Source organism: Mobula birostris, chromosome 5 (assembly GCF_030028105.1).
Source record: "Mobula birostris isolate sMobBir1 chromosome 5, sMobBir1.hap1, whole genome shotgun sequence".
NCBI classification, from domain to species: Eukaryota; Metazoa; Chordata; class Chondrichthyes; order Myliobatiformes; family Myliobatidae; genus Mobula; species Mobula birostris.
This window is the reverse complement of record NC_092374.1, coordinates 29,439,244-29,454,650: the sequence shown is the minus strand read 5'-3', so window position 1 is coordinate 29,454,650 and position 15,407 is coordinate 29,439,244. Positions and strand designations below refer to the sequence as shown.

Genomic DNA, 15,407 nt, shown 5'->3' with positions numbered 1-15,407 from the left:
TCCCTTCCCCCCCACCTTTTTATTCAGGTGTCTTCCCCCTTCCTTTCCAGTCCTGAAGGAGGATCTTAGCCTAAAACATCAACTGTTGATTTGATTCATTGATGCTGCCTGACCTGCTGAGTTTCTCCTACATGTTGTGTTTGTTGCTATAGATCCAAGAATTTTCTAGGGGTTGTAACTAAAGTGGATGGAGATGAACCAAAGGTTGTGACATATATGGTCTTTCAGGTTTCAACAAGCTCCCATATAGACAATAGACAATAGGTGCAGGAGTAGGCCATTCAGCCCTTTGAGCCAGCACCACCATTCACTGTGATCATGGCTGATCATCCACAATCAGTGTCCAGTTCCTGCCTTATCCCCATAACCTTAGATTCCACTATCTTAAAGAGCTCTATCCATCTCTTTCTTGAAAACATCCAGAGACTTGGCCTCCACTATCTTCTGGGGCAGAGCATTCCACATATCCACAACTCTCTGGGTGAAAAAGTTTTTCCTCAACTCCGTTCTAAATGGCCTACCCCTTATTCTTAAATTGTGGCCTCTGGTTCTGGACTCACCCATCAGCGGGAACATGCTTTCTGCCTCCAGTGCGTCCAATCCCTTAATAATCTTATATGTTTCAATCAGATCCCCTCTCATCCTTCTAAGTTCCAGTGTATGCAAGCCCAGTCGCTCCAATCTTTCAACATATGACAGTCCAGCCATCCCGGGAATTAACCTTGTGAACCTACGCTGCACTCCCTCAATAGCAAGAATGTCCTTCCTCAAATTTGGAGACCAAAACTGCACACAATACTCCAGGTGTGGTCTCACCAGGGCCCTATACAGCTCTTTGCTCTTATACTCAATTCCCCTTGTTATGAAGGCCAGCATGCCATTAGGTTTCTTCACTGCCTGCTATACCTGCATGCTTGCTTTTAGTGACTGATGTACAAGAACACCTAGATCTCGTTGTACTTCCCCTTTTCCTAACTTGACTCCATTTAGATAATAATCTGCCTTCCTGTTCTTACCACTAAAGTGGATAACTTCACATTTATCCACATTAAACTGCATCTGCCATGCATCCACCCACTCATCCGGCCTGTCCAAGTCACCCTGCATTCTCATGACATCCTCCTCACATTTCACACTGCCACCCAGCTTTGTGTCATCTGCAAATTTGCTAATATTACTTTTAATCCCTTCATCTAAATCATTAATGTATATTGTAAACAGCTGCGGTCCCAGCACTGAACCCTGCGGTACCCCACTGGTCACCGCCTGCCATTCCGAAAGGGACCCGTTAATTGCTACTCTTCGTTTCCTGTCAGCCAGCCAATTTTCTGCCCCCAATACCATGTGCCCTAATTTTGCCTACTAATCTCCTGTGTGGATCTTTATCAAAGGCTTTCTGAAAGTCCAGGTACACTACATCCACTGGCTCTCCCTTGTCCATTTTCATAGTTACATCCTCAAAAAATTCCAGAAGGCTAGTCAAGCACGATTTCCCCTTCATAAATCCATACTGACTCGGACCTATCCTGTTACTACCATCCAAATGTGTTGTAATTTCATCTTTTATAATTGACTCCAGCATCTTTCCCACCACTAACCTCAGGCTAACCGGTCTATAATTCCCTGTTTTCTCTCTCCCTCCTTTCTTGAAAAGTGGGACAACATTAGCCACCTTCCAATCGACAGGAACTGATCCCGAATCTATAGAACATTGGAAAATGATTACCAATGCATCCACGATTTCTAAAGCCACCTCCTTAAGTACCCTGGGATGCAGACCATCAGGTCTTGGGAACTTATGAGCCTTCAGACCCAACAGTCTATCCGACACTATTTCCTGCCTAATATAAATTTCCTTCAGTTCATCCATTACCTTAGGTCCTTTGGCCACTATTACATCTGGGAGATTGTTTGCGTCTTCCCTAGTGAAGACAGATCCAAAGTACCTGTTCAACTCATCTGCCACTTCCTTGTTCCCCATAATAAATTCACCCTTTTGTCTTCAAGGGCCCAACTTTGGTCTTAACTATCTTTTTCCTTTTCACATACCTAAAGAAGCTTTTACTATCCTCCTTTATATTCTTGGCCAGTTTACCTTCGTACCTCATTTTTTCTTCGCGTATTACCTTTTTAGTTATCTTCTGTTGCTCTTTAAAAGTTTTCCAATCCTCCGGCTTCCCACTTGTCTTTGCTATGTTATACTTCTTCTCTTTTATTTTTATACTGTCCATTACTTCTCTTGTCAGCCACGGCCTCCCCTTACTCCCCTTAGGATCTTTCTTCCTCTTTGGAATGAACTGATCCTGCACCTTCTGCATTATTCCCAGAAATACCTGCCATTGTTGTTCCACTGTCATCCTCGCTAGGGTACTGTTCCATTGATCTTTGGCCAGCTCCTCCCTCATAGCTCCATAGTTCCCTTTGTTCAACTGTAATACTGACACTTCCGATTTTCCCTTCTCCCTCTCAAATTGTAGATTAAAACTTATCCTATTATGGTCACTACCTCCTAATAGCTCCTGTACCTCAAGGTCCCTGAACAAATCCAGTTCATTGCACAACACTAAATCTAGAACTGCCTTCTCTCTGGTAGGCTCCAGTACAAGCTGTTCTAAGAATCCATCTCAGAGTCACTCTACAAACTCCCTTTCTTGAGGTCCAGTACCAACCTGATTCTTCCAGTCTACCTGCATGTTGAAATCCCCCATAACAACTGTAGCATTACCTTTGCGACATGCCAATTTTAACTCTTGATTCAACTCACACCCTACATCCAGGCTACTGTTCGGGGGCCTGTAGATAACTCCCATTAGGGTCTTTCCACCCTTAGAATTTCTCAGTTCTATCCATACTGACTCTATGTCTCCTGATTCTATGTCCCCCCTCGCAAGGGACTGAATATCATTCCTCACCAACAGAGCCAGCCCACTCCCTCTGCCCATCAGTCTGTCCTTTCGATAGGACGTATACCTTGAATATTCATTTCCCAGTCCCTGTCCACTTGAAGCCATGTCTCTGTTATTCCCACAACATCATACTTACCAATTTCCAACTGTGCCTCAAGCTCATCCACTTTATTTCTTATACTCCGTGCATCCATATACAATACTTTGAATTCATTACTCCCCTCACCTCCCATATCAATTCCTATTTCACTTGGCCATACTGTACAATCCCTTCTCGAGCTTTCTGCTCCATCGATTCTGTTGTCTTTCTTAACTTTCCTTATTCTCACTGTCCCTTTAACTCCATCCTTATATTTCCAGTTCATCCCCTCCCCCCCACTACTTAGTTTAAACACACCCGTGTTGCAGAGGCAAACCTGCCTGCCAGAATTCTGGTCCTCCACCCATTAAGGTACAACCCGTCCCTTTTGTACAATTCATCCTTACCCCAAAACATACCCCAGTGGTCCAAGATTGTAAATCCTTGCTTCCTGCACCAGTTCCTCAGCCACACATTCAGATCCATTATCTCCCTGTTCCTGCCCTCTTCAGCACAAGGAACTGGAAGCAAACCGGAGATAACCACCCTGGAAGTCCTGCTTTTCAGCCGTCTTCCGAGTTCTCTAAAGTCACGCTGTAGAATGTCTTTCCTCTTCTTCCCCACGTCATTTGTGCCGACATGCACCACCACTTCCGGATGTTCACCTTCACCCTTGGGGATTCCCTTTACCCGGTCCGTGACGTCCTGGATCCTGGCACTAGGGAGGCAACACACCATCCTTAAATCTCGCCTGTTGCCGCAGAAACCCCTTTCTGTACCTCTCACTATGGAGTCCCCTACTACCACGGCTCTGCCTGATGTCTGTCTACTTGGCTTTGTTCAGCGCCAATTTTCGACTCGTAGACCTGACCGCCTCTCAGGCTGGCAGTGTCTTCTGTCCCAACAGCTTCCAAGAGGGTGAACCTGTTTATGAGTGGTACATCCCCTGGGGTCTCCGGTACTTCAAACATCCTTTCCTTCTTCATTGTCGCCCCCCTTCTCTCTTCCGGTATCCTCAGTGTAACAACCTCGCTGTAGGTCCTGTCCAGAAAACTCTCATTTTCCCATATAAATCTGAGATCATCCAATTGCTTCTCCAGTGCTGCATCATGCACGCAGCACACTGATTCAGCCTAGCGGTCATTTCTTCACCACTTCTCACCCTCACCAACTGTGGAGTAGTATCCATCCTCAGCCTCTTCGCCGAAGACAAAGACTTGCACTTTTCTCACAAGGCACTTCCCTCGACAAGGCCACTCCCCGACATATATGATATGTTAGTGTACAAAATTACAACATATTAAGTGTACAGACAGGGACAGGGAAATGGTTCATAAACAGGAAAGTGTAGTAATATGTCTCCTTTGTCAATTGGCACACAGTTCAGTCGTTAGACCACAACTATTCACAATATACTAAATTTAAACAAGGGAATAAATTGGATACCTCCAAGTATGTGAACACATAAAGTTGGATAAAACACAATTTCTGAGGAGAATGCAGAGGCTCTGGAGTCTAGATTGCTTTTGACAGGTTGACTTAATAGGTGTATGTATTGCAGATGCAGTGTAACGTGGACAGAAATGAAGTTATCTTCCTTTGTGGCACAAACAGAAAGGCAGGTTATCTGATAGGAGAATAGATTAGGATTGATGAAGTGTAATGAGACCTAGATATTCTAGTACACTAGTCAGTGAAAATGAAACTAAGTATGCAGAAACAGCAGGCAATTAAAGTGACAAACTGCATGTTCGTCTTTATAGTGAAAGGGTGAAAGAGGACTTTGATGAGACTACACCTTGTGTAGTGTGGGTAGGTTAGACTTTCTTATTCAAGGAGGGATGTACATGCTGTAGAATGTAATTTTAAAAGATTGATTCCTGGGATGAAAGAATTAGGCCAATTGTGACTTACTAGAATTTAGGGAGTCTCTGTACATCCTTCCTGTGAAATGCATGGGTTTTCCCCACATGCTCTAGTTCCCTCCCACAGTCCAAAGAAATACCAAGTAGGTTACTTGGTCCTTGTAAATTGTCCCGTGATTAGGTTAAGGTAAAAATCAGTGTTGTGGGGTTGCTAGGGTGGCACGGCTGGAAGGGCTGGAGGGGCCAACTCCACACTGTATCACTAAAAAAATAAATAAACATCCTACAATTAATAGGACAATCTTCCTGGCTATCTTCAAACATTCCAGTTGGAGGAAGTCACAGATTTAAGCACACGTGCTATAAAGTCCACTGTCATTGTTAAGACTCACGTGCAGTACTATAGTGACACTTAGTCTTCCCGGTAGAATTAACCTAAAGAATCAATCATCAGGTTACACAAGGCAAAGGATCTAATTCCCTTCAGCGGGGTGATTAACACATGAACTACAAATCAAAGAGTAGATATTTTCTTTAAAATAAGCATTTTAACCAATTTTAATTGTCTCTATTAAATTATTTATTTTTAAATAATTGACAACAATGTGAATGTTAAAGACATATAAAAATTATTCAAGCAGCTACAGTATAGGCTTTGACAAAAGCAATAGTCCATCACAGTATTCAGAGGTCAGGGCCTGAGCATCACACTACCACCATTCACAAGGATATAGGCAGTCCATAAGCCTGGTCCTTTACACCTGGGATAGGTGCATGCAAGTAGATATGAGGAGCAGGCAACTAGTTTGAACAATGTGTCAAGTCAAGCTCACTAAACTGATGACAGCCAGAGCATTGTTATTCATAATGTCAAAAGCTGCATTTTATTGATAAACTTTTACGATTCAGTTAAGAATTGCGTTGTTGTGACACAGAAGAACTAGATCAGGTCAAATCCTCAACACCTTATAGTAAGTAAGGATTAGAGCTAATCCAGGATCACAGGTATGTCATATCCTTCAGCGTTTCTCAAGGCACTGTTTTCATCTCATCCTGAGATCCATGCTTAATTCCATATATTGGTACATATACACTCTTGACCACCCTCTGCAATAACGTTCACCTACTCTGTCTTAAAGTGGCATGCCACTGTATTCTCCCCCTCACTCGGTGCTGCAGTAGGCAACATTTTTTCCTTCCATTCAAATATCAAGGATTGTAAACGCCAAGAACTAATTCCACTTATCCCTCCTGACCACCCCCACCTTACTTTCCACTAACCATACCTCTCTACTTAGTTTTATCATTGGCCATGTTTTCGGTAGACAGTCAGAGTTTCTTGTCTCTAATCCCAAATGATCAGTCCTCAGCTTCATTCTCCTATTTCCCCACCTTAAAAAATTCCAAGCACAGTATGACATCATACTCTTTCGATCTACCTCGGTCTCCACATCCAATCCCTTGCCTGAGAGAGTGGAAGAAGAGTTCAGTGTCATGCCGTGCTTGGAATTTATCAAGGTGGGGAGACAAGATTTTTTCCCTTCACCCAAGACTGATGACTTTTTCCTGTTTCCAGAATTCCCAATCCACCAAGACCTCTTAACACCCTGGCCTCCTGTGTGATACAAATCTAGTCATTGTTATTTACTGATGGGACTCCAGTCTCCTTGACCACCCTTTACCACCTTCGAACTTGCAGTACTCTGCTCACCAAGGACAAACACTGACATTGTCTTCAAAGGCACTGACAAAATTTCTTTCTGTTGTGGTCTGACAAATTAATTTCTATCTCTAACTGATCTCTAAGGCCAAACGTCAGTTCTCTGACACATCCTTATAACTTCCCCTGAACCAAACACTCCTGGTTCAGGCTTGTAGCCTCTCAGCACTTCACAACTTCCTTCTACCTCCTGCCTAATATCCACAAGTAGAATTGTCCATGCACACCCATTGTTTCAGCCTGCTTTTGCACCACTAAACTTCTTCCAACCTCAACTCCATTCTTTCTCCACTGGTCCAGTCCCTACCCACTTGTATTTGAGAACCTTGTGATGTCTCTGACACTAAAGTTTCCATTTCCCTGGTCCCAAATGCTTCATCTTTAACATGGGTAAACATTCGCTATACACATCCATCCCACACTATAAAGCACCCCACTTTTTTTTTCCTTTGTACAGCCAAAATGCCAAATGGTTTCCTTCCACCAACTCATCCTCCTGGGAAAACTCATTCTCACATTGAACAACTTCTCCTTCAATTCCACTCACTTTCCTCAGGCTGAAGACTGGCTATGTAAAAATCACGAGCACCAAGCTACACACATCCTTTCATGGGGTGAGTGGAACAGACTGCACTTCAATCCTACAAGAGTCTTTTCCCTGGCATACAATAAGTGCATTGGTACTTCTCCCTGCACTCAGAACGAACTCATAAATTTTGCTGCCATGCTGCTTCACGTGATCCTTCCCAGATTCTTCCCTTCCCTTTCAGATCACCTTCTCCACCTTAGGGGAAGGGTGAGTGATTAACATCAGTTACAAACATACAGGATTCCCACCATTATCTCAACTACATTTCCTTCCACTCTTCCTCTTGTAAAAATCCATTCCATTCTATTTCCCTTTCCATGTATGCTGTTCGGTATCTCCAGAAATTGCTGTTCTATTTCATATTTCTATTCTTTGAACTTTTTCCAAGGATCAACACTGAAGAGTTTTGGGTAATGCCATTATATTTCTGTAGAGTAACTGAAGTGAAAACCAAAGAACGTGAGGCTGAGCATCCCCATTGGGCAGTTGACTGACAGAGTGGCACAGTTTGAGGTGAAGCAGATCAGGAAATCCTATCCATTTTCATCTCAAAATTCATCTTGCTCATATGCCCTTCACCCAATGGACATTCCAACACAGTATTCAAGATTGTTTAATGTCAGTTCCAGTACACAAGTATAAAGAGGAACGAAATAATTATTGCTCCACACAAAAAAACACAATAAGACAAGGAGCACAATAATAACAAAAAACACAATAAATATAAATACATACGTAAGATAGCTTATATACATAGGTTGATTGTAGGTCCACAAAGTGAAGCTTGGCACAAGAGTGTCTGTACAAAAGGAGACTCAGACAGTAAGTGATACAGTAGTGGTGGTTGGGGCCATGGAAGGGTGGGTGAGTGGTGAAGGTATTGATCAGCCATACTGCTTGGTGTAAATAACTGTTTATGAGTCTGATGGTCCTGGCGTGGATGCTACATAGCTTCCTCTTTGACTGGAGTGAGACAAAGAATCCATGAGCAGGGTGAGGCAGATCCTTCAGAATGTTATTAGCCCTTTATCGGTGGGCTGCAATCACTGTGAGAGGTCATTCACTGGTGAGGCTGCGTTGGAGCATTTCAGAACTTTTTGGCGAGCTGCAATCATCATGATCTTTTAGGCATTCAGCAGGGGCCAATAGAAAGAAGTGAGGTGTAAGCAGAGTGGCCATTGTATGAATGGGAAAGTGTTCCAGTGGTCATAGTTTGGCTCAAAAGGGGGGCCAGAACAGGCAGAGGCTAGGACTTAAGCTTGAGAAGTTAGAGATACTGTTTAACAAGTGTAGGCAGGATGGTAGGTCAGGCAGTAGAATACTACTCCTGTGAGAAAAATGTGTGATTTCTGGGTACCTAGCAGTTTCCTTGATGACTACATGTGCAGGAAGTACACCCAACTTCAGCTCCTGACTGACAAGGTCAAGGAAGTGGAGCTGCAGCTGAATGTACTCAGCACCAGCCAGGAAGCTGAAAAGCTCATCAATGAGATTTTTACTGAGGTGGTCACACCCAGAGTGCAATCTTCAGATAATAGATGGGTGACCACCAGGGTAAGTGAGAGGAATCAGCAGTCAGTGCCGGGTTCCCTGTGGCTATTCCTCTCAGCAACAAGTATACCCATTTAAGGACTGCCAGGAGATGACTTATTAGGGCAAAGCGGCAGCAGCCTTGGTGGCAGGGTGAAGATACATCTCTACCAAAGGAGGTGCAAGGTTCTCCTTCCCTCCACTAGCCTGCAGGTCACCCTTGGCCAAGGTATAGCACCTGCTAAGCCCCTGATCAGGTACACATGAAGCCATGGGAGCACAGGAGGTTGATGGTCATAGGATTAGCTGTTGTATGACTAGTCCTAAATTATGCGACCACTGATTCCAGACAGATAATCTCTGAAGGCTATTGATAATGGCTGGGGTCACCTGTCTTGTTAAGACACTACCCAGAAGAAAGCAATGGCAAGCCACTTCTGTAGAAAAATTTGCCAGGAACAATCATGGTCATAGACCATGATAGCCCATGTCATACAAGATACATAATGATGATGACTAGCTGCAGCCAGACCAGTGGCACGGTGGCTAGCTCTTAGGCTCAGCAGGTAAGGGTAAAGTCAGACAGCGTGATAGTGATAGAAGACTCAATAGTTAGGGGGACAGTCAGCATATTCTGCGGCTGTGAGAGGGAAGCCAGGATGATGTAATGCCTCCCAGGTGCTAGAGTCCAAGATGTCGCAGATCAAAAGATCCTGCTCAGTGAGCATAGGGAGTTAGAGAAGAGGCTGAAGAGCAGGAACTCCAAGATAATAATCTGTGGATTACTCCCAGTATGTGTGTGTGTGTGCACGCGTGTGTGCGTATGTGTATATGTATTTATCTCACTAATTTTTATAGATGCACCGTAGAAAGCATTCTTCTAGGGTGCATCACAACCGGGTATGGAAGTTGTCCTGTCCAAGACTGAAAGAAGCTGCAGAAGATCATGAACACGGTGCAGCACATCACACAAACCAATCTTCCGTCCGTGGACTCACTTCACACCGCACGCTGTCGGAGCAGTGCTGCCAGGATAATCAAGGACACGACCCACCCAGCCAACACATTTTTCGTCCCTTTTCCCTCCGGGAGAAACATAGAAACATAGAAAATAGGTGCAGGAGTAGGCCATTCGGCCCTTCAAGCCTGCACCGCCATTCAGTATGATCATGGCTGATCATCCAACTCAGACCCCTGCACCAGCCTTCTAACTCCCTCTTAAATATAGCCAATGAACTGGCCTCAACTGTTTCCTGTGGCAGAGAATTCCACAGATTCACCAGTCAGCATATTCTGCGGCTGTGTGAAAAAGTTTTTCCTAATCTCAGTCCTAAAAGGCTTCCCCTTTATCCTCAAACTGTGACCCCTCGTTCTGGACTTCCCCAACATCGGGAACAATCTTCCTGCATCTAGCCTGTCCAATCCCTTTAGGATTTTATACGTTTCAATCAGATCCCCCCTCAATCTTGTAAATTCCAACGAGTATAAGCCTAGTTCATCCAGTCTTTCATCATATGAAAGTCCTGCCATCCCAGGAATCAATCTGGTGAACCCTCTTTGTACTCCCTCTATGGCAAGGATGTCTTTCCTCAGATTAGGGGACCAAGACTGCACACAATACTCCAGGTGTGGTCTCACCAAGGCCTTGTACAACTGCAGTAGTACCTCCCTGCTCCTGTACTCGAATTCTCTTGCTATAAATGCCAGGCTCAGGAGCTTGAAGACTCATACGGCCAGATTTGGGAACAGCTTCCTTCCAACTGTGATAAGACTGCTGAACGGATCCTGACCCGGATCTGGGCCGTACCCTCCAAATATTTGGACCTGCCTCTCAGTTGTTTTGCACTACCTTACTTTCCATTTTTCTATTTTCAATTTATGATTTATAATTTAAATTTTTAATATTTACTAATTTTTACTACTTTTAATATTTTTAATATTTAATATTTGTAATCCAGGGAGTGGGAAGTGCAGAATGAAATATCGCTGTGATGATTATACGTTCTAGTATCAATTGTTTGGCGACAATAAAATATGTGTGTGTGTGTGTGTACACTATATATATATATATACACACTCTATATATATATATATATATATATATATATATATATATACACACACACACACTATATATATATATACACACACACTATATATATATATACACACACACACACTATATATATATATATACACACACACACACACACACACACACACATCCAGCCATGGTTGAGGCGAGAATGATTCAAAGGCAAAGTCAAAGTAAATTTATTACCAAAATATTATATGTCAACTTGAGATTCATTTTCTTGCAGGCATTTACAGGAAAGTAAAGAAATACAATAGAATTTATACAAAAATATACATAAATAAAGAATAATAAACCAAAGTATAAAAGACAACAAAATGTATAAATAATGAAAAAAAATACTATGAACACGAGTTGTCGAATCCATGAAAGTGAGCATGAAGGTTGTGAAATCAGTTCAGAGTTGAGGTGAGTGAAGTTATCCACATTGGTTTAGGTTTTAGGGTAAAAAAAACATATATATTGAAATGAGCAAACGAGTCCAGCCAGTGGACTTGGACAAAGATTATTTCAAAAAAATTGTCTGATTGGTTATGCAGTTTCACTCAATTTTCTGAGTATTCAGGTCTGAAATACCTTCTGGGGCAAAGAACTTCATGCAAATACTGTCTTTATATGTGGTACACACTTAGGTTTTACCAGAGCAGCTCACAGTTCCAGAAGATACTGGAAGAAGCAGAACAGGAATCAAAGAATGAACATAATATAGCCAGAATCCGAGTCTGGGAAGCAAGGTCATTTGACTGATAAAGTACCTCACCATATTTTAAATTAAACAATATTATTAATATTCTTCCTCTCAAAAGCAGTTTATAGCCTCAAGTCTTGCTGCTGAAGCAAAATAGCATGCCAATGCAAAATATGCTATGTAGCTATCCAGAGCTTTATTTAACATGGGCCTCGTCAGATTAAAAATTTTAAAAAAAATTCTAATTGTAAAATTCTGTACATTGACAAAAAAAAGAGACATTATACAACTCTTTCCTTCTTAAGTGTAGCTGGGGAATAAAATTGAAAAACATTCAAAATAATTTCGCATTCCAGGTGTTGAGACCCATTAATACACAAAACAAATCCTGCCAATACAGGAATGGAGCATTGAGCAAAATCAAGATTGAAAAGAAATTGTCCATTCTGGAATAAAATGCAATGGTGCCCTGACCAAGCTGGACAAAAGAAACAACTCTATGGCATTACGTATTAACCGTCCAATTTTTAACAAAAATACTTAAAACATATCTGTAAGAGTAATTCAAAAGAACAGAGCGACCACAGGGGAGGCAGGGATCTAAAGAAGCACGAGGGCTCCTGCCACTGCAAAACACAACTGAAGTAGGTTTCCTGAAATGTTTCCCCAATTTTCAAAACCATAACTCAAACAGTTCATTTATACATTTAGTCAAGTGAAATGTTACATGAAGCACACATTGATTCTGAGTATACTCCCCAAAATAATTACTTTCAATTCTAATGAACTCCCATAAATAGCCTGAACAGAGGTGTTACCACTGTTGCAGGATATCTGTCCATCTACTTATTGACACATAAAGGCAAGAATTCCAAGCAACTTCACTAAAACTTAACAGCAGATTAGCGTTAAGGATTTTATAGTACGTTTTTTTTATTTGCTCCTGCACATTTCAATTATCTATTTCAAATAAAGCCATCACTTTAGACAGAAGTGATTTATTAGTGAGCACTAGATTTTTAGTTCAAACTTTAAAACATCAGGAAATATAGTGAAGTGAGGGATGATCACAGAGACTTGAAACATAGTGGCAACTGCTTGTTGATGTATGCAGCCCAATTTCAAAGGACACACACTTACCTTTCATGGCTAATATTTCAGCAAGGACAATCTGCAGGCTACGGGATGAGACATCTTTTGACGTTAAGAGGCAAAGCACTAGAACCCGTGAGCATTTTCGCAGGAATTGGTCCTCATCCTTAAAACTCTTCAAGCATGGATGTAGGGGAAAGGGTTTTGGCTGCTGCTCCTCTTGTCTAAAAGGAATCAGGCAACATCAAACATTGAAACATATTTCACACATGAGGAATATTGCTCATTTATTATTTTGCTTTTAATAAAGCCCTTCCAGAGATACTCATCATGCCATAAATTTTATTATTATGAAGTTTTTTTTTAATTAGGGGAATATCAACCTGCAATACAGCCACTGCTTGTGTTAAGAGGCTGACACAAAGCAAAAACTGCATGCAATGCAGAAGACCTGTATTAGGGAGTGAAGCAATTCTGTATTATTTAACAACCATATAAAACACTCCTCAACAAATAGACAACAAGAAATTCAGAAGTTTTAGGTACGCAAATAGATTCTTCAGCCCACTCTGTCATGATTTCAAATGGACCGCAGAGTTACACAGTAATACTGTACAAAAACTGGCCCTTTGGCCTAACTAGCCCATGCCGACCACAGCATCTTCCCTACTAGTCACAGTTGCCCACATTAGGTCTAAAACCCTCCAAGCCCCTCCCCTCCTTGTACCTATCCAAATGTCTCTTAAGTGATGCAATCATACCCACCTTGACCACTCCCTCTGGAAGCTCATTCCAAATTGTCACTATCATCTGAATGAAGAAGTTACTACTCAGGTCTCTTTTCAGTCTCTTATCCTGTACCTCTGCCTTCTAGTTTTAGACTCGCCAACCCTGGGGAAAAGACCATGACCATCTACCTAATCTATACCTTCATGATTTTATAATCTCTATGAGGTCGCCCTTCATTCTCCTGCACTCCATGAACTAAAGATCCAGCATGGCTAACATCTCCCTATAACCAAGGCCCTCTAGTCTAGGCAGCATCCTCATAAATTACTTCTGTACCTACCTGACAACACTTTTCCTGTAACAGGGTGACCAAAACAGTACACGATATTCCAAGTCCAGCCTCACCAGCAGGTTATATACTGCAACATGATGTTCCTTCTCCTAAACTCTATGTCCAGATTGATGAAGGCCAGCATACTACACACCTTCTTCATCATCCTGTTTATTTTCATGACTACTTACAGCAAACTCGACATTTGTACTTCCAGGTTCTTGTAGTCTATGGAAAAAAGTACAGTCGACATTTTGGTCCAAAACGTAGACTGCACTTTTTCCCCCATACATGCTGCCTGGCCTGCTGAGTTCCTCCTGCATTTAGTGTGGGTTGCACATCAGTGCTCTGCCATTCACAGTCAGCTATAGCCAGGTTGGACTGTCAAAAAAAATACAATACGTCAGACATACCCAAATCGAAATCCATTTGCCACTGCTCAGTCCATCGCCCTAGCTCATCAAGATCTCTTTGCAATTCATTGTTATCTGCTTCACCATCAACTAGACTCTTTAGTTTAGTACCATCAGCAAACTTGCTAATCATACCAAGTACATTCATGTCCAAATCATTTACATATATAATGAATAACAGAGTTCCTAATACTGACCTCCAGGACACCCCGCCGGTTACAGGCATCCAGTCAGAGAACTGGCCTTCACCCAGCACCCTCTGCTACCTATCATTAAGGCAATTCTCAATTCACCTCACTAGGTCCCCCTGAATCCTACAGGTTCTAACCTTCCAGACAAGCCTGCCAATGGAACCTTGTCAAACACCTTACTAAAGTTCACAAAGACAACATTCATTGTTCTACCTTCATCTACCCCCTCAGTTACCTCTGAGAAACTCCAAACGATTCACCAGACATGGCTTCCCACCATGGCCTTGACTGTCCAAGTAATGCCAGATCATGCTATCCTTACCACACATTTTGAACAATGGAAAAACATCAGCCTACTTCCAGTCTTCAGGAAATTTGCCAGTGCTAACAATGAACCAAACCTCTACAAGGGCCTCTATGAATGCATTCCTAGTTTCTATAAGGCTCTGGGGATTTGCCCACCTTAATGCTCTTCAAGGCAGCAAATACTACCTTTCTCATAATATACATATGACCCAAGATTTCTCTATTTATTATCCTCATTTCCACGGCATCCACAATATTCTCCTCAGTAAACACACTGAAGAAATAGATATTATTTAAAATCTCATCCATCTCCTACGGCTCCACACATATGCAACTCTGATATCCTTTAAGAGGATCTAGATTCTCCCTAATCACCTTTTTACTGATAATAATACTGAAGAACTTCTTGAGATTATTTTTAATCCTGCCTGCCATATCCAACTCATACCCTCTTTTTACCCTCCTGATTTCCTTCTTAAGCTTATTCTAAAACTTTGTATATTCATGCGCGATATACAATTCCCCCTTATTCTCTTACCAGAGCCTTGATATCCCGCTACCCTTCACCCTAACAGGAACATACTGCCCCTGGACTCTCGATATGACCCTTTTAAAAGCCTCCCACTTGCTAGCTGCTCCTTTGCCCTGAACAGAAAATTATGGTTAAACTGTATCTGAAATTCCATTTGTAATACAAATAAACTCCATACAAAACATTCGCTTTAGTGCCAAATGTCAGGAAGTTTTGTGCTGTTGATCTTCACTTAATACTCAAGTCCAGGACAGCAGTTCAAATAAAATTGTTTAAAATATTATGTTTCAAGGAACAATAGTTCGAATCTACATTTAAAATTATATTTCTTTTTTAATGCA

At 42.0% G+C, this 15,407-nt stretch overlaps 1 protein-coding gene across 6 annotated transcripts in view; it reads right to left on the bottom strand.

Annotated features, from left to right (window-relative positions):
• snx25 (sorting nexin 25) overlaps nucleotides 1-15,407 on the bottom strand; it is a 309,072-nt gene that overhangs the window by 161,654 nt on the left and 132,011 nt on the right. For all 6 annotated transcript variants that reach the window (XM_072257752.1, XM_072257750.1, XM_072257754.1 and 3 more), the window contains exon 5: nucleotides 12,613-12,788. In XM_072257752.1, the coding sequence (XP_072113853.1) occupies nucleotides 12,613-12,788 (176 nt within the window). The remainder of the gene's footprint in view (nucleotides 1-12,612; nucleotides 12,789-15,407) is intronic.